At 40.7% G+C, this 19776-nt stretch overlaps 1 protein-coding gene across 6 annotated transcripts in view; it reads right to left on the bottom strand.

The window, feature by feature from the left end:
* Positions 1–19155, bottom strand: part of ppip5k1b (diphosphoinositol pentakisphosphate kinase 1b) — a 38063-nt gene extending 18908 nt beyond the window's left edge. For all 6 annotated transcript variants that reach the window (XM_076089527.1, XM_076089529.1, XM_076089528.1 and 3 more), the window contains exons 1-16: positions 18993–19155; positions 14188–14717; positions 13101–13296; positions 11949–12039; positions 11739–11824; positions 11208–11362; positions 10658–10759; positions 10380–10541; positions 9414–9535; positions 7248–7349; positions 6825–6911; positions 6365–6440; positions 5872–5981; positions 3679–3764; positions 3348–3473; positions 89–210 (exon numbers count right to left, since the gene is read on the bottom strand). In XM_076089527.1, the coding sequence (XP_075945642.1) occupies positions 89–210; positions 3348–3473; positions 3679–3764; positions 5872–5981; positions 6365–6440; positions 6825–6911; positions 7248–7349; positions 9414–9535; positions 10380–10541; positions 10658–10759; positions 11208–11362; positions 11739–11824; positions 11949–12039; positions 13101–13296; positions 14188–14364 (1800 nt within the window). In that variant the 5' untranslated portion in view covers positions 14365–14717; positions 18993–19155. The remainder of the gene's footprint in view (positions 1–88; positions 211–3347; positions 3474–3678; positions 3765–5871; positions 5982–6364; positions 6441–6824; positions 6912–7247; positions 7350–9413; positions 9536–10379; positions 10542–10657; positions 10760–11207; positions 11363–11738; positions 11825–11948; positions 12040–13100; positions 13297–14187; positions 14718–18992) is intronic.
* Between the last annotated feature and the right edge of the window lie 621 nt (positions 19156–19776).

Raw genomic sequence — 19776 nt, 5'->3', positions numbered from 1 at the left:
ACATTTCAGTGTGTTTAAATAACATCAGTTACACATAAAGTATATATACTGTATGTAGAATAGTCTCTCAGGTACGGGGCAGAGTTACCTTCGCGAAAGCAGCCGCGGTCATCTGCACCCGGCCCTCGTCAGAGGCGTAGATCTTCAGGTCATGGCGGTAAGTGCTGTGCAAGCGCAGGAGGCCACAGCCTGGAAACCCGGCATAGTCACCTGGAAGAATGCACACAGAGTGGGGCATCATGGTTAACTGGGATTAAGAATCAACTGAGTCAGGGGGGTGGTTGAAAGAAAAGAGGAAAAAATAAAACTGTGTGTTGATTGTACCCAAAAGTACCAAGGACTCCCATTGAAAATAGGCACAACATCGCTTTCAGTTCAAATGAATTGTCAAAAAAAAACCTCACCCACAAAATGACCATTTGTATATCAATTGCTCAGCCTGTGTTACTCTGAATTCTTGAAGAAACTGTTTTTCTCGCGTGCCTCCACGACGAACAAAGAAGCAAAAAAACGTGATGGCATGCTCGAAAAAGTACGTTTTCTGGTGATCTTGTGGGTAAAGTTCTCCTTGAAGCTACAAAATAAAATGAAGTGAAAGTAAAGTGGACAAATGTTGAGTAAACCCCAAACATTACTGAAGATGGCTCCTCTGAAGAGATCAAATACTTTAGATTAACCTACTAGAACATAAGAGTAAAATACAGTGAAATGAATGTAGGAGGTAGATGCATACCAATGCTAAAGATCAAATCACACTGATGCTTCATGCATTTTTCTTTAGTGTACAGTCAAATCATCAGCCTGATGTTATAAAATTGTCTTTCATCAAACAAAAAAAAACAACGCCCCAAGGACCCATAATAAAAGAATGCAGTAGGATTAGTGTGAGATGACCTGCGATAGCTCACAACACCAAACTGCAGTCACGTTATCCGACTGCACGTGTGACCAAAACAACAGTCGCTGCAGTGGATCATCTCAAGAACACGTCAACAACGATTCAAACGATGCACAGCAATCTGAATGTGGGACAAACGGGACTAGTCGCCGGGTAAAATGAGACAAAATCACGGTGAAATCAGAGCATGTTAGTGGACGGGACGACAAACGCGAGGAATGAGAAAGGCGTGGAAGAGCGGTGATGTCCAGGAAACCGTTCTCTTACCAAAGTCAATAGGGGACTCGCAGCCAAGGGACCGGCGATTACCGGCTAGTAGTTTACACAGAGAGCAACGACAGGTAAGAAGAGAAGAGCAGAGTTAAACTTGTGGAAGAGAAAGAAGCATGAAAACAGTGGCTGGGATGACAAGACAGCCTTCTGTGCAGGGACAGACTACTTTCACTTCTGCTTCAGGTGGTTTTTCTGTGCAGTTTGGGAGTTGTTTTGCATGCACTACGAAACAAAAAGCAGCACGAAGGAGAGCCGGAGGAAGGGTCATCTATGAATAACACAGAGAGCTCTGCGAAGTAGTCAAGAGAGAGAAACCGTAGTGCAACAGGCAGGTTTGTCCGCTCACACATTGTGTTTCACTCTGGTTAATATTATGGGTTAGAGGTGCTATTCTTAAGCATTAAAGAGTAAAGGAGTTATAGGAAAAGCACTGCCGCATTTCTGTCTCATGCACAACACCCGACATCACAGTTGGGTTTAGTCGGGTTTGCTCGGCTGCAGAGGATGTGGAGACTGCGCTTCTCAACGATAGAGCCGAACTTCTGTTCATGTCCTTTGGTTCCTGATATACAGTAAAGATGCCGTTTATCTCAATTACCGTCATTGCTTTGAATATAAAAAAAAAGCTGCAACCGTTGCACCAGAATGTTGAAGCCAATGTGGAAGTGGTTGACAATACAATCTTAAGTCTCAAGTTTCACCTACTCGCTGACGGGAGTTTGCCCGTTTGCCATGAATCTGTAGATGTTCAATGTTTATTCTGAGCACTTTTAGGACTTTGAGTTAAGACTATTTTGTTAACTGCCATTCCCAAAGGTCAAGAATGAGCTGGTCAAGTATTTAGATGCAGTTTATCACACGCCCACTGATGACTGTATGTAACTGGGAAATTCCCAAATGTATTCCTTCAAATGTCCACATTAATGGCCGCACTGACTTTATTTTGGTGCAGCAAAGATATTGTACAAAGCCAAGATTACAGACTTCTGAACGCCGTCACTCCTTGTGTGCATCTGACCTGCTGCTCCTGTGCGGTGGCACCATGTTGAAAGTGGGCAGCGATGCAGACTAGCTAGTTTCACTTTATATATATATATATATATATATATATATATATAGCCTATATGTATAGTGTTTACTGTCTTCACTGAGACATGAAACGACAAAGAGATACGGGACAAGATGAGAAGACTGAAGGAAAAAGAAAGAGAGAGGGTGATGGAGATGAGAGAAGAAGAGCAGGTACTGCCCCCTGCCCAGGACAGGATTTACATTATAATTTTAAACACAAACTCACCTGAACCCATTGACACTATGCCAATACAACAGAGATATATACGCTCTTTGGATTATACAGTTCAACCTGTAGGCTCAATCTAACAACAAACACTGAGGGATAATTATAGTGTAATGATATATTATTAATTTACAAAAATATTATTGTAAAACACACATCGTGTACTGTTTGAGACACATTAATAAAATTCAAATCCAAAATATGAAATAAAAAGGGTGGATTTAATTTGAGTTATTTGAATACACGTTGGTGAGGAGTACCAGAGAAAGAGACAGGCAGTGAATACTGCAGAGCTTTTATCATTCAGTCATTTTATTATTGTGTACGAGTTTAAGTGAAGGCAACGCGTCAATAACAAAAAGCACAAACGGCTGCTGTAAGCCTGAAAACCTGGCTCGTCGAGTCTAAAATAACCTCCACCTTTGATCTGCTGTGCAGTATGTACGCTATGCAGTGTTGACACTGTGTACTGTAGTGCTGTGCGTGGCTGGAAAGAAGGCTGGAAATAGACTTTTATGAGCGAAGGCACACGTGGGAGGAAAGACAAAGCTGTATGATTATCATTTGCCATCTTGACTGCGTTATAAAGAAATTACCTTTGATAATGTTTTTGTATTTGCTTAAAGGCATGTGTATGTGTGTGTGTATATGTGTGTGTGTCTGGAGGGATTATTTGCATATGTACACAAAACTCCCCCAAGTAATTCCCGTCATGGATGTTTGAGAGGTGAATTTCACATTGTAAAAGTCAGCTAATTTAATCTGCTTTGACAAAATAAAAAACAAACATTGAAGAACTCCGTTTACATCAGAGCCAAAGTAGAAGGATCCCTCTTGAGTACATCTACTAGCTAATGCGAGTGTGAATCCAGTGTGTACCTTGACCTCCAGGGTACATGCAGCGGAAGGCCCGGCCCAGCTCCTCAGCCTGAACCCGGCCTGCAGGCGTCAGCTCGCCGCCCCACTTCAGCACCAGCAGCAGAGACGGGCCGTCCTTCTTACAGTCTGAAAAACAGCAGCGTAACGTTATTCATGTCAGTAACCACCATACAAAGATACTTAACACAACTTTAATTTGGAGTCAATGTTTATTTTGTAATCAGATTAGTATGATCTGTTTAGACGTGATCTCTACCGTACAATCACCCCACAACAGACACACTCACAATGTGCTACCAGAATTACAAGTACTACTTTTGTGTTTTTGTACCTTCTTCTTCGCTGGAGGCTTTAGGTTGGCCGTTACGCAGGTAGGTCAGCTGGACTTTCCTGTTGATACCTGAGAAATGGCCGTACCTGGCGAGACAACACAAGACACACACAAAGTACACACATTTTGATATGCACATAGACACACGGTCAGCACACGCAGAAACGCAAAAAGGTTTTATCCCACTTTAAAGAATTTAGTTTAAATATTTAACGGCATATAAATTACTTCTATTCCAACAAACGCTTAACGAGAGGATAGAACAAGGCAACACATCTGACACACTGATCATTCACATAACCAAGTATTAGAAAATGTTTTATGATCAACTAAAGACCAGGAGGAGTTATAGTCCCAAAAAAACACTTTGATATTCTCTGAGATACAAGTGGTAAAGAAACCTAAAAAAACCTGAAAGAAAATAGTGGAATTCTTTACGTCAAAGAATAAACACCACAGCGTACCACCCCGTTAAACACTGCGGTAACGTGAGCCGCTGAGTGCGATGTTAATTATATTAATGTTTATTTATGTTCATATATTAACACAGTAAGAATATGCATATGACTTTTTCAGGACCTTCGCCTCGCTCAGAGGCCATCTCACCAACAACATTTACTCGACGGCTACATTTGTGACTTTATTGTCAGACTTTCTTCTTGAATATTCTCTGAGATTAAGTCATAAATTTGCAAGTTTTTTCCATAATTTTTCAAATTTAACGTATGAGTTTTTTTCTTGTAATTTTAAGACTTAATCTTAAAACTTGAATGTTTGTCACGTGACTGCTGGTCTCAGCAGAGTCATTCTTAGCTTCCCCGTTGCGCTGAGGAGCACGGAATTTAATGTTTTTTTACAGAATCTGTTTTGTGCAAACTGTCGATTTTTGGCAAAATATTAAAGGAGAATAAACTGATTTAGATTAAATACCACTCTTTCAAGCTTAGATTTAGTTATTGTTTCTGACGGAACCGCTTGTCGCACAAGTAATTCGTTGGAGGACCAACGGAAAATCTGAAGCTAATTTCTGTTTTTACAGTTTCCTGCTTTGATAAATGGTGTAACGTTGGCAATTCCATTTTTCAAGAAAACACGACTTTCACACCGGACGGTGGGTTGTGGGTTCAGAGGATTAAAACATATTTGAATTTGGTATACTGGGGGTTCAATCACTGCTGCAGTGTATAAGCTGGCAGTAGTGTGACCAAGAAAACATTTTACACTAAAGTGGATCACTCCTCAATTTAGTGTTAATTACAGTGGACTTGCATGTCCCGCCTTTTCATAAAATTAGAACTTTTTCATTAAACCTTTGCACTTTAGAATACAAACTGTTTTGAACTTTGCATTTCTTTTTGAAACGGACAATCTCCGACTTCCAGATTAGTTATGTTGTTGAACTCATTTCAATCTCTTCGAAGAGGAGCAACACACGCACACACGCACACGCGCACACACACACACACACACACACACACACACACACACACACACACACACACACACACACACACACACACACACACACACACACACACACACACACACACACACACACACACACACACACACACACACACACACACACGCACACACACACACACACACACACAGAGAGAGAGAACCACAGTGAAATCATCAAGGACATTTGACTGTGTATGTGTCGAGTGTTAATGGATATTAATGGAAATGATACTCGGTGCACAAAACATTAGGAATACCTTCAACATATTGAATTATCTTTGCTATATCTAAACTACCTTCTTCCCTGTTTACACACATTCATCTACAATCTTAAATCGGTCTGTGAGAGAGAGAGAGAACAGGTATTCCTAATATTTTGAACGCACAGTCTAAGTAGACTAAAGACAAGGGAGGAGGTAAAGCCTCATCCTTATAAGTGAGAAGTGACAGGGTGCGTACTGAGTCTCATTCAAGTTGGATTCCCTTTTGGAGAGAAAGGAGGAGGGATGGGTGGGCAGGAGCAAAGAGAGACGGAGGAGGGAAGAGAAAGCAAAGAGTTAGAGACTCAAGAGGGGAGGGGAGGGAGAGAATCGAGGTCAACATGTGTCTGTCTGTGAGTACGAGAAAAGGTGGCTGAACCCTGGTGGAGTGCTGAAAGATGAAGAGTGGGTGACTGCTAATGAATGATGACGGTGACAGGAGGACGATGAATGATGTGACGTCACTCACATCTCCAGGACAGTCTTGAGTTGCTCCAATTTAGATTTCTTCTCCTCGATCTCACAGTCGTTGTGCTGGCCCAGTTCAGCCAGCAGCAGGCGGGCGATGTCCAGCACTTCCTGGAAACACAAGAGACAGTTATTCGTAATTTGTCTCTTATCTTTTGATTTTACTTAGCAGACTAAAACACACAGAGGAACTTCTGCAAACGTCCTGACTGAGTATCAAGTCAAAGACAAGACCGCCAGCTTGAAAAATGTTTTTTAAAAAGATGATACGCTGACGGGATGAATGCAGTGTGAGCCAAGCATAAAATATTTAAACAAAACAATAATGGTTTGACATCCATAATAATAATTATGAAGCATGAGATATGCAAACGTAACTGTGTCCTCTGAAACCTTTCATTATACTTAAAGGGATTCAGTCATAATCTGCCAGAAAAAATACAAAAATAAACAGGCAGAAGAGAGGGATTGTGGGAAGAAGAAGGAACACTCACTTGTAGTTGTTTTGGCTTCTTCAGCTTTAGTTTTCCTGACTTGTAGCCTCCGTACTTCTCAAACAACTCAAAGAATCTGTGCAAGACAAACAGAATCATACAGCAATATTAAGAAATACAGTTACATTAAATGAGGGCAACATCTTTTAAGTCAAACGTATTTCACATGTTGACTCATCCCTAAAAACAAGAAGGTTCAGAGAGATTATTCTTATGAGAAAGCATTTCATGCTGAAATGTTATATTGTTACACTTGCACTTTAAGTTAGACTACTAAATAGACTATAATTATAATAAATTCAATAAATCCAGTTTGTGAGGACAGTCATTTCTTTCCTCACACAGCTTACAATTTAATCTTCTTATGCAGTATTTCATAAGGAAGAAGTCACGACGTGACCAAATATTTGATGGACAGAAAGACGGAGAGACGTCTTTATGCTCAAGCCAAGAGACTTACAAAGGATGTCGGACCTCCATTTTCATCTTTTGCTTTGGTGTGCGATCTCCATGGCGGATGATGGCGATAACGCAGCGCAGCTCCATCCTGAATAAAGCAGAGGAGTGGACGGGACAGAATTAAAATGCGGCAGAAATATTGCACCTCTACAAACGTCCTAAAGATCTTATCCAAGCCTGAAACACACTGCTCATGATTAAGACTGTCACTGTGGATGAGAAACCACAGAATACTAACACATTCTAATGAGTGGTAAGTAAATAAATGGCGAAATAATCAATAAATTCTGTGCAATTTTAAAAATCTAACATTGAAATTTTGATTTTGGTTGCAACATTAAGTTCAAAAGTACTAGGTTTTGAAGTCAAAGACCTGAGGAACCATGAAGACCACATGGCCGATACTTTGTATTTCACTACATACATGGTTCCTGAGGTTGTTGGGACGATGGGGATGTCTTCAGCTTCCATGGGGATGGACCAGGGGATGTGGAACTGGGGGGCTAACTCCCTCATCACCATGTTCCTGGTGAGGCAGAGACAAGTTAATAACTGACTTTAAGACATTATGAGCATTGGAATCAGGTAGATATCACAGAGGGAAAGGAATAAATACAAATGTAAAGTAAACAAACCGAGTGACAATCAGTTTTATTTTAAAGTAATAATCTTGAATATTTTCATGTAAATAAACGTCTGTGAAGTCACTAACTATGTGAGGTAACACAATGGTGATCGAGGCTACTGATGAAAGTATTGTAATATTTATATATTTGCAGTATTACAAACTGGGCGTCTGTGGCAAAATGAAGTTACTGCTAATGCAAAGCAAAGATGTCCTACCGCTGCAGCTTCACATTAAAAGCATTTAACTTTTAATATGAAATCACAGGAAATGTGTTTGTCAGCGAGCTCGACACTGACCGACGTCGCTCATGAAAAATGCATCTACAACACAAGACAATGGACCTTTGGGGCATTTTTGACAGAGAATTAGTTTGAAATATTGCAGGAAGAAACTGCAACAGTCGGTCGCAGCCACAGCGAGCCGTTAGATGAAGAGCTGCAGGCGAAAGGCTGCACACCTCGACGTTCTCAGCGTCGTGTGCAGCATGAAACAACTCACAGAATGATGGAAAAAGGCCAAGTATTGCCTGACTTCTTTATTAATACGACAAGTTTGTTTTGCTGCCCACAGTATTCTTGGACCTGCAGTATTAAACCGACTTGTACCACCAGTAAATAGGGTGTCACCAAATCACCCAGGAGTGAAATCATTAGGATTGCCACTTTAATATTTTCATTTAAAGTCGTGTCTCAGATTCTTACACAATGCATGTTCTTTCACTTAAACTTGCTACTATCAAGATTTTGCATTTCAGATAATACAAACGACAGTATAGCAAAATGAACGCAAGTAAGCTTTCCGTTCCCTCCTGTTTTGTGTAATATGAGGAGTTCCTGCGAGGTCTTTGAATCCTACCGTGTGCTTCCTGAGCATCACACATAGCTACTGTAGCTAGTGTCCATTACTGGAGAGAAGCTGCATTTCCTGCGTCTTGCTATTCGTAAAATTTAAGAGTCTTTACTCGTAAAGCTTCAGTTACTTTGCCTGGAAGGAGAAGCGATAAATCAGAAACAAACTAAGCTGTAAAGCCGACGGCGGAGTGCTTTGGATGAATTACAACATGACAGCTTCAAGGCAATACGTACGTTACAGGTACGACATGCAAATTCTGCAAAGTGTCTGAGAAGTCAAATAATATAGAGAGCAAAAAGAAGAGCCTGCTTCTTCATCGCAATCAATCTATGCAATCCAGAAATCTACCAGTTAGAGATGACATTTACATTCTGGTGCACATTATTTTAATTATGACGACTGCAACTAAAACGTTTTATTATCGAGTCTTTGTTCTGTCTGTCTGTGTGCTTGTTTTCAAAGATAGAAAGAAACTGTTATATTTTAGTGTTCTACTCAAACTTAATCTATTTATGCTTCAGGAAAGTTACAAGTGAGTAGGGCCGAATAGTCGGAAGCTTCGTTATAACGTTCACGTTCAAATTCTGAATCAGAATTTCTATTAATTTAGTTTAAACCTTGTATTTCTGAACGGTTACAGATAAAGAACAGGCTACACTAATATCAGTAGTGTTACTATTTGTGGCTGCATTCATCAAAATATTTCCAATAACTCCAGAGCATTGTAAAGTCCAGAAGTCAAGATTTATTGAAAACATTTATACAACCATAATAACAAAAGAATATATATATTCCTCTTATTTTAGAGTGATGATGTCATAAAATATGACGACAGACATTACAAGCTTCATTCGATAGAAGCTATGAATGTTTAAAAAAAAAAAACAGCCTTTCAACAAGAAGGCAATTCAAAGTTCTTTACATAAGATTAGGCATTAAGGATATGAAGATATAGAAGAAACAATATAAAAAGAAACACAAAAAATGTGATTTTAAAAAGGGTAAAACTAACTAAAATAGAAGATGAAAATAAAGAAAATAAAACACAATAAACAAAAACAAGATAGATAGCCTAAGCAAAGGGATAGTATGTAAACTGATGTCCCTTACCCCAGGACCTTGGCGCAGTCGTCGTAGTATTTCATGGAGTTTTTGACGAAGCTGAAGCCGTTGACGTCACAGACGAAGGAGTGGCCGTTGGCTCTGAGCAGGTCGAACCCGCACACTGTTTGCTAAAAGTCACATAAAACAGAGTTTAACAGATTATAATGTGGAGAACACAACTTCATTGTGTTACATCGGTCTAATAAAAACAGACTGATTAGTCAACACAGATCCAGAGTGATGAGGTTGAGTTTATGAAGCTTCTAACGCTACTCAAAGGGTTTTTAGTTGTTTGTTGAAAGGAACATTTTCTATTTGGGCTCCTACGTAAAGACAACGTTCCTTTGGGAATACTGTGTAATACACAAAGTTGTAATATTAAGAGCTGTACTTAAATAATACAAAGAACCTATGAATCATTGATTTTCTGTGCCTCACATCGTCTTTATTTGTTTGTTGGGAGTTCAGTGTGAACTTGAATTCACTGAACGAGCTGTGGATGTTAATGGAGTAAGCACCAGAGGTCCTCTCTATTTGTTTACCGATTGGTGTGTAATGTTGGTCAGAACAGTGTGACATGAATAATTATTATGGCAGCGCGCTTTAGGAAAAATAATGCATTTAGTTTGCACGTAAAAAAACAACTTAATGTGTCTGAAACGGCTTGTGTTTACAGTAATTGGTTTACACGTATTTTCTCCCTGCTCTATAATTATTTATTTAGGTCTAATGAGCTGATAGCAGAAGCTCTTACTGTCTTGTTGGTGCAGTGTTTGTGTTGGCTACAAATGGATGACAATGAGTTATGATGACAACGGACACACCTCTGTGCCTCAGTCGCTCTGAATATTTCTCGGTGTATACCGCTCTTGATGCATTCTTGGTTTTCACAGCACCTTCAATCTAACAAAGGTAGATGTCGGCCCCCTGAACACTGTAGCTGACCTCCCCTGCGTGATGACTACAGTTTACCTTGAAGGCCAGGCAGACCTTGCGGGCCACCAGTTTCTCCATGGCGGTCAGCATGACAGGGTAACGGATCTCCTTTCCCTCACTGTCCCGCTCCACCTTTCCATCCAGGGCGGGAGATTTCCGGGCCTCCGCGTGGGCGTAGTCTGGACCCACTGTGTAAACCTGAGATGTCCCGACACACAGAATGGGACGATTGTGATTTTAACATTTCAGCACGAGTTACTAGTGCATGAATCAACTCCATCCTCCATCAATAGAGGAGTGAACATGCACCGCACCTTCACATCGGTACCATCCGTGGGCATAAACTCCTCGTAGATGTAGGATCCAGTTTTTCGTACGCTGGTCTCCGGGGAGTACACACTGCTACGACTCCCTATCTACAACAGCAAAGCAGCGAGAGAGAGACAAGAAGCAAACCTGTAAATAAAAACCTTATTTCACCGTATTACCCAACGTTTGATCCATCTTTTTGGTTTTCTGATTGTACTTTGTGTCATTGATGTTTCACTGTACTGTTTGACTGCCTCTGTACCAAAAAGCCAAAATGTTAACTCTGCATTAGCCATATAACCATTTTCTTTTTAAGTATAAAATAATGCAATAACACTGAGTCAAACCCCTAAAAAGAGGATTTTTTTTAAAGTGATCATAATAACATGTAGGGGCATCTTTAAGCAGCTCAACAAGCTTATAAACTGTCCATCAATGGCAACGTTTACAAGCAGCGTGACTTGCAGCTGAACTGCTGCTTCCTTGTTGTAAGTAGCTCCGGATCATCTGCCAACGACTGAACTGTTTCTCCTGCATCACTTGGGGGACCTCTACCTTTCTGAAGAGTCTCTGGCTGCCCCCTCCAGCAGACGTTGGGTAATAGATGTAGACATTGTGGTCCTCTGCACACACGGGTTTCTCCACGAAGGGTTTAGGGAACACCTCCCCGTTCACCTCCACATGGTCCTCCGCCTCCACCAGGTTACACTCTGCACACGGGTAAGACTTTTGGTTTAAACACATACTAAAACAATACAGTTAAAAAGTGATAAATATTTATGTACTTTATGTATCCTTTGTTTAACGAGGATAGCTACTAAGACACATTATTATTACGTTATTATGTTATTTCCAGTACACACCTGGTCAAAATGGTAAATCCAATTTTGTTTACAAAGTACAAGAGAAACAAAACATCGTAGGTATTTTATATTATATATATATATACACATTATAAAGTCACTGATGTCCTGTATGCTGCTATAAATCATAGATTTATCATCAGATACATTCTTACTGGAATCGATGGCTTTGTTTTAGTTTGTTATGATAAATCATACAAACTTATTAATAAGGAACCATTACCTTCAGGATTGTCGGGGTCCCGGTTCAACACAGCATAACGAGGCAATTCAATGCCCTCCTCCTGGAGGATCCGGTACACTTCCCTCCTGACAGGGAATCAAACACCATTAGAGAAAACATCCAAAGGAGAGGATAACCAAAGTGTGTGTGTGTGTGTGTGTGTGTGTAGGCGTGTGTGTGTGTGTGTGTGTGTGTGTGTTTAAACTGTACCTGTCCTGTATGAAATACTGCATGTTGAGGTCGTTGATGAGCAGTGGATTCCTGAGCTTGGCGTACTCCACAGCTTTGTCCAGGGGGAAACCTGAAGAAATGTCACACCAACAAAAACTTAATCAGCCCGTAAAACATCTCCTCTGATTCAATCAACCAGCAAATAACTGAAGTAACAGTGACTTTCCTGTTTTGCTTTCCTCATAGTTACTGTATTTAGTTCAGCACAGCAGGGAAATTGTCTAAAATTGTCTCGATGGTTCATGAATGAGGTCACGAGACGGTTGAGTTGGAAATTAGCTAATTTACATTTGTTGGACCTTCATCAGATATATAAGATTATTACGTTTTATGACGCGCTGTACATTCATAAATATTCCAGCAGTGAACCCGACAGGGTGCGGGAGTTCTCATTTTTATTCAATAAACTTCAACAGAAAATGAAAAGGAACAAGTTTTGTCATAACCACTTTACATGTTTTCATAACAGGCTTGAAGTTCTTTGTGTAGAGTAAGTTACTGAAGTGCATTTAGTAAACTACTGATGTGTCACCAGTGGATAAAAACACACATTCTCAAGGCAACTGTTCACCGTACTGTTCTGAATGTGAATGTCTGCAGGAAATATTAGTGTTTCTACTTTCTAATAATAACAGCAACAACTCACACTATGTTCCCATGGTCCGAGAAACAATCCCAAACACTCACTCTTTTAAAAATAGAACGGAAAAACTGTCTCATGTGATAAACTCAAATACACACAGATCAGTGTCCAACGGAAACATTACTGAAAGGATCGCGATGTAATATTTAGGTGCGCGTGTGTGTGTGTGTGGGTGTGTGCATGTTGTAATCTGAGCTTCTTTGTTGACATAGCCGGGCCGGCCAGACGTGCCTTTTAGTGCATGTGAGCGTGCCCCACTCGGTCAGCACTGTTGCCGCTGTTTGCACTGTTAGCTGCGAGCCACCGGCTCAGCGGTCGCCATGTTGAGAGCCATGTGGAGGCAATAGATGTGCTATGAATATTGATTTAGGATCTTTAAATAGTGCATGAAGGTTTGTCTAAATATATATATACTGTATATATATTCTAAATGTAAATGAATGTGTGCAGCCAGCAACATGTGTTCAAGTGTCCATCATGTTTTTTACCTTTGGAGTGGAAGGAGATGAGGCAGTCGCAAAGCGGCCATTTCTCCACAGGCTCCTCCAGGATCACCTCCTCGGGAAAGATCACCATGTTGATGTAGTCAAACTTACAGAGTCGCTCCAGGATCTGAGTCATGGGTTTGGATTTGGACTTCTTCATCATGGCACATATGCCGACCACGATCTGTCGCTCTGGGGGCTGGTGGACAGGACAGGAGACAGCAGAGATGTCATGAAACCACTCTTCAAAATGTACTGGCCCTACTGTTGATGTTGTGAAAAAAAAAGAGTAACTATCACACTTTGGTATTTAAGCCTCTTGAGGCAAATTTGTGATATTGGACTACATAAATAAAATTGACTTAATTGGCACAATCGTTGGTACTTACAATCGTATTTATAATCAACCATCAATTATGATTCTAGTATGTAATGAACTTTACAGCTTCCTATGGCCACTAATGATGCTGCAATTATAGTACGATAACTGTGAATGATGACAGCTGTGTCTTTATTACCATCAGATCGTCCAACGAAACCTGAAAATCTCACCATTAAGTACTACAAACAGGAGAAGTCATTCATTAGCAGGCTAAAACTTTTTCCCACGCATGGAAAATGTATTTGATTCTTGAGATAATGTTTCTGTACATGGATCCTCACAAAATAAGTAAGAGTCTCTGCTGCTGTGCCACAGTGGCTGAGGTGACAGCTCGAAGTTTGAACTCAACTTGAAATCATAGCAAGTAAGTGAGCAGCTACCACAGCGCTACCATAAAGTCCTTCTACAGCTGCCAGAGGCTGTACAGCTGTTTATCTGCTGCACTGTTCTCACGCCAGCCGTTGTATATTTTTGTCTCCATTTATTTTTCCACTCCAAATAAAAACCTTCCCCTTTAAGATCTCCAGGCCTGTTAAAACTGCCCAGAAATTACCAAAGCTTTGGCTTCCTGTTCCAAAATTAAACCCCCTTTTTCCCCATTGTAAATTTACAGTTATTAAGTTATTATTAACACAATGCCTGGACACTTATACAATAGCATTATTTTCACTTTGATGTAAAATGTCTTGAACACCACCTGTCACCTACCGACTCATCGTCATAGTCGTCCATGTCTTCTTCTCGAAACATCTCGTTCTTCATGCCTGCCTCCATTTGACCCATGTCCTGCTCGTCATCCCCACAGCCAACCACAAACCAAGGAACGCCTCTGTCGCCCCGCGCCTCTCCGTCCTCTTCTTCAGGTCCGACGCAGGGCTCGCTCATCACAAGCCACCGCCAAACATGGCTGCTTCCGGGTGGCTCCTCCCCCAAGCTGGCGATTACAGCAGGAAGAAACCAGAGTCTACTGTGTTGCACTGTCGCTAGATGACCGACGCCTGAGAACCTGGTGATAAAGTAACGAGTCCGACGGTGATTCTGAGGCTGGCTGTTAACGGCTACGTGCAGAATGTGTTGAGGTAGAGGAACACGAGGTAGATCAGAGGGAGTGGGCTCCACTTGTGTTGAGGTAGAAAGTCAAGATCAGGACAGAGGAGGTCTGGCTCTGAGAGGTCACATGGACGAGTCTGGAGACGCTTCTTCACACAGGAACCACCAGGAGCAACAGTTCTCTTGCCCTAGGAATACAAAAAAAAAAGTTAAAACTATTCTTTTGGGAGGAAAAACTGTTTACACAAAACACTACAACAAGTTAATCCACATGTAACATTGCTCACCACTATATCTGTACTACAGTTATCTAGTATTACTCTTAGTGAACATCAGGAACCTCTGAGGCTATTCAACTTAAAGACATTATTAAGCTGTTGAAAGTTTGATAAATAGCTGTTTTTAAGTCTGCAGGTAAGAATGAACTTCTTCTGTCCAAACTTTGATAAATTCAGTTGTTTTAGTCTAACAGCTCCTCCAGGCGAGATGAGCCACACTTCACTAACACACATACAAACACTTTAAAATCTTTGTACCCAACAACAAAAACAGCATCTAGTCCTTCTAGTCCTGCTGCACCTGAAGAGGAGCCGGACTGTCTCTCTATTGTGTGTCCTGGACACATGTACAGGTGGATCAGGTTACTCTGGTTTGCAGAAGCAGCCACTAATGAAACACCCTTGATAGATGGCCCTGGTGTCACTTTTATCGTAATTATAAAATTAGAACTAGTATAACTACTACTACTACTATAACCTGCAGCCAGCATCGATATATGTCATTGAAAGTCTCTTTTGCAGTACATAAACACAATCTATTCGGCTGTAGATATTATTCTTGAATGCATTATTACATCTCACTCTGTCTGTTGCAACACTGAAGTTGTTTCTGCAATTGGTTTTGAATTTCCACTTTTTACACAAAGGCATTCTGGGAAAGTGGAACACAGAGCGCTGCTGTTTGTTGTCATTGTCTGTGCGATGATGACAGTCTGATCATAACAATGGAGCTTTTAGCCCGTCCTCTTAATGTGGCTTTCCAGTTCCCACCCAGAAGGAGAACGTAGTGTCGTAATGCTTCTGCTGCTTTATTACACTATTCTGATTACTATGCCTTGTATTGCTGCAACTAAAAACAAATACACCACTAATATCTATTCTAGCTATATGAAATGACAATGCATGTCATGCATACTAAACTCAACCAATATATACTTAAATATAATTGGGTTGGACATTATAACCTTCATAAAAGTAGGATTTATTGCAGGACTTTTGTTTCTTCTAATTATACTATAAAACTTGACCTCCACTGTTTTCATAGTAAAAACCTTGGGGGGAAGTTAGAGGAACTTCAGTTAGAGGAAGTCAGAAAATGTCCTGTGTGCAGCAGTACTCAATGACGACGTGACTGAACACTCATAACACACATCAGACGCACTTTTCTAATCGTCTCTCGCCAAATATCCGACAGTTAACGGCTGCCAAATTTCACCAAACAGTTGCAACACTAGTGCTTCAAGATAATGGACGTGCGCGGCCACCGCTTATCTGATCAGATACCACGCAATAAAGAAACAAAGCTGTTATGTCACTGAGTCAGTGACAGAGCGAGCTGTGACATGTGGCCAAGCTAGAAGAAGAAACGTCCCCCCCCCCCCCCCCCCCCCCCCCCCCCTCCCCCCCCCCCCCCCTCCACCCCTTCAAACACCACCACGCTGCCCCCACCACCCACGACTAACAGCTGACTCCAGGAACATAACGGTGGATTGCATCACCTCTCGGTGAAGCAGCCACGCAGTCCTCGAATGACTGCAAGAACGTATTTAAAGTCACTTCCACTCCACATGTGACGACATGTTGCCTGACCTTGGTACCCAGAAATAACAGTGTCCTTCCTCGGAGCAAAAGGCGGCGGTGTTGGGTGCCATCGGGCGGCTACGCTTCCCAAAGATAACTCATCGTTACTGAAGCTCTGAGGCGACGACAGGCCCCACTAAACAACGTGGAGGCCCTTCTTGCCGGCGGTCCGTAAAAAACTCGTAAAAAGATACAACTGCTGCACTTGAGTTCACTTTACCTTTTCCAGGCCAAGGGCACAACCTTTACTCCAACTGACATCGCACACTATTACAAATATTATGCATCAAATCACACAGAATTCCAACCAGAGATCAAGTCAAGTGACTTCACAGATTCAAAATAACTTTCAGCTCTGAGCTCAGCTGATGTCAGGATTGGCTGTGAGGGAGGGAGGGAGGACTCATGACTTAACACACCTGATGGATCGGTTTTGCTATTATTATTTATTACCAGGCATACTGTGCTATGAAGCAACATTTCCACAGAAAACCAATCATTTGCATGTTGGAGGTATCCGCGTGTCTTCACAGGTCTGCACGGATGAAAAACGACACCGAAATCTCTGACGAATCTGTAAATCTGAGCTATGTCACAATGCCATCAACCTCTGCATTCACATGTTTCGTGGTAAACATCTATTGATGTTATGTTTCCACTGGGTTCCTATAGCAGTTTGAAAACAAGTGGTACTCTTATTTGGGATAGATATTGTACCTAAATAGTTCATAAATACAAACACAAAACTGTCAAGCATCCAAAGATGAACTGATCAGATTCTTAGTCCTGTTTACTGATTATCTGATGATATAATTCACCAGATTCCCTTAATTGTCTCCATCAATAAAGTCATAAATTACTTCATGATCCTTCCACCGAGGACGCAACGGAGAAAGAAAAACAGAAACCAGACTAAACTTGTCATGTGATCTCCTCTCTGCCGGTGAAATTATATAAAATAAAGTAAAATCCTGTGTCACCCATGAATAAATTAGGAGGCTGATTAAAAAGCATCCCCAGCTATCACCTGCAGGCCCTCGTGCACTGATGAGTCACTACGGAGCCAGAGATCGGCGACACGGCTCCAATAAAAAGCTTTTAACCTTTGAGACCGTCTGCCACAGGAGGCCCTTGTCGTGTTCATGACCGGTGAGGCAGGAGACGGTCGTCAGCCCCAATCACCTCTCTGATATCACGGCACACGAGAAACACTGTGCAGGAGGCAACTGTCAACTACAGACTCATAACTTGTGGATTGATCTAAGAACTGGGTCATTTCCTAGAAATCCAATGTGTGTGTGTGTGTGAGAAAGGTGAAGCATTTTGCTAAATCTAGTATATCACTACGTCTCTATCAGGGTCAGGACGATGCTGAACAAGTGAGCAGCTTGTTATCTGAAGGGAGTTGAAGACTGTTAATTATTATATTCAATAAAACTTTCTGCACAAAGTCATCGAGGCTACCTGGAACACTAACAACCTCCCCTGAGGGTCAGAAAACATGCCGGTGGTGTTTGTAGGGTACAACTACCAGAGGAACAGCCGTTAAAGACGCCTCTACAAGCTTGTAAACACATTATGCACCATGACTTTATTCTCCCACTTCTGATGAACTCTGCCAGGTGTATACGGCTTTCAGTGTTAATAACATGAAACTGTGATGGGTCCCTGAGGAGAACACTGCAGCAGCAGATAACAGAAGAGATGGGAATGAACACAGATAGAGTAGACGGGTGAATATCTAAACGTTGTAACATGCTATGTGCAATTTATGAATGAGGGGTTAGAAGAAAAGTAGGCATTAAATCAGTAAATGTTCCCTAAAATAACTGATCATATTATATTACTGAAGTGACTTAAAAGCAATTTAGATAAAATGTCAATGTTTCTTCACATGTTTAGACATTGTTTATTGCTTTTGGATGTCTAATTCATTCAACAGTGAAAATACTGTTAATAATATTAAATATTCTCCTTTTAGTCCAAGTTAAATTCCTCAGCTGAATGACTGATGGTCTTCTTGTTGATGCTGTTTTTGTTGTTATGTAATCTGGATCTGTGCCTTTTGCCAGATTATCCCTGGTTATGTTAAAGGACATTTACAAAGATGTAAAGATTAGTCGATCAATCCATTAATTGATCAACAAAGTTGCAAACAAGCCAAGTCTCTCTTCATGTTTCTCAGTGGTGTGAGGACTTCCTGCTTTTGTTTGTCTCATACAAACTATGTGAAGTCACAAAGTGTCTGAATCATGTTAGTTTAGATGAAACTGATGACATAATCCCTGCTCTACTAACACACTACTAACACACTATATATATTTATATCAACACCAGACATCACAGGTGTCCAGCAGTCTGTTTCAAGCCACAACCTGCTCCTCGAGTCCCTCACGAGACACAATGAATGAATCCTTTTGGAGGTTTAGTAGTAAAACACATATAAACACATCACTGCGTCGGCCTGCTCGCGCCACAGCGCTGCTGTTACACACAGACAAGTAACACCGTTTAAAAACTCTTGCCTGCTTTTGTTCATTTCTACCGACACAACAGCAACAATGCAACTTCCCGCAGTTGCCGCTGCAACAAATAAAGACTTACCGGCGGAAAGCAACTTCAGTCAGCTGCTCACTTCCTTATTGTCTCTGACTGAACCGGACTAACGGTAAAGCTGTTGCATCCAGAGTTCAGTTGTAAAGTTGTGAGCTAACTACACGCTAAAGTTCACGGGCAGGCATCCGTGATTAGCTGCTGCTGCCGCCGCTAGCTTCCTTTTCCTTTTCTTCACCTTTTGTTTTTTTGTACATAGAGTTACGTTTTTTTCAAATCCTAGTCATCACTGCCACCTATCGGTCAAAGCGGTGAATTGCAGCACTGCACGCTTCAAGGACTGATAGAGGGAAGTTAATAGATGCATAATATAATATATATAAAATATAATATAATATATATAAAATATAATATATATAATGCAATGTAATATAATATAATATATATACTATATATAATTTAATATACTATACTATAATATAATATATATCAAATATAATATAATATCATATCATATCTAATATATCATATCACATTATATTATATTATACAGCTGTACTACACTGTAATTATCACAATGTGTATCATTTTTTAAGCTTATCAAATATTTTTAATGACAAATCTTTCAATTCAAACATAACTAGCACCTCCAGCTGTCCAATAAATGCACAGGACTAAACATTCTACTCTTTTAATTTTCATATTAATGCAATGTAGTGGAGCAGAAGTATAAAGTAGCAGAAAATGGAAATACTCAAGCAAAGTACCTCTAAGCTGTACCTGCTACTGTACTTATTGTAGGCCTAAACAGTCCAATAAAGTACATTAAAGTATA

This window comes from Anarhichas minor, unplaced genomic scaffold, assembly GCF_050575085.1.
Source record: "Anarhichas minor isolate MPS153535 unplaced genomic scaffold, ASM5057508v1 ptg000011l, whole genome shotgun sequence".
NCBI classification, from domain to species: domain Eukaryota; kingdom Metazoa; phylum Chordata; class Actinopteri; order Perciformes; family Anarhichadidae; genus Anarhichas; species Anarhichas minor.
Note: the sequence above shows the minus strand (reverse complement) of the source record. Positions and strands in the feature narration are given on the sequence as shown.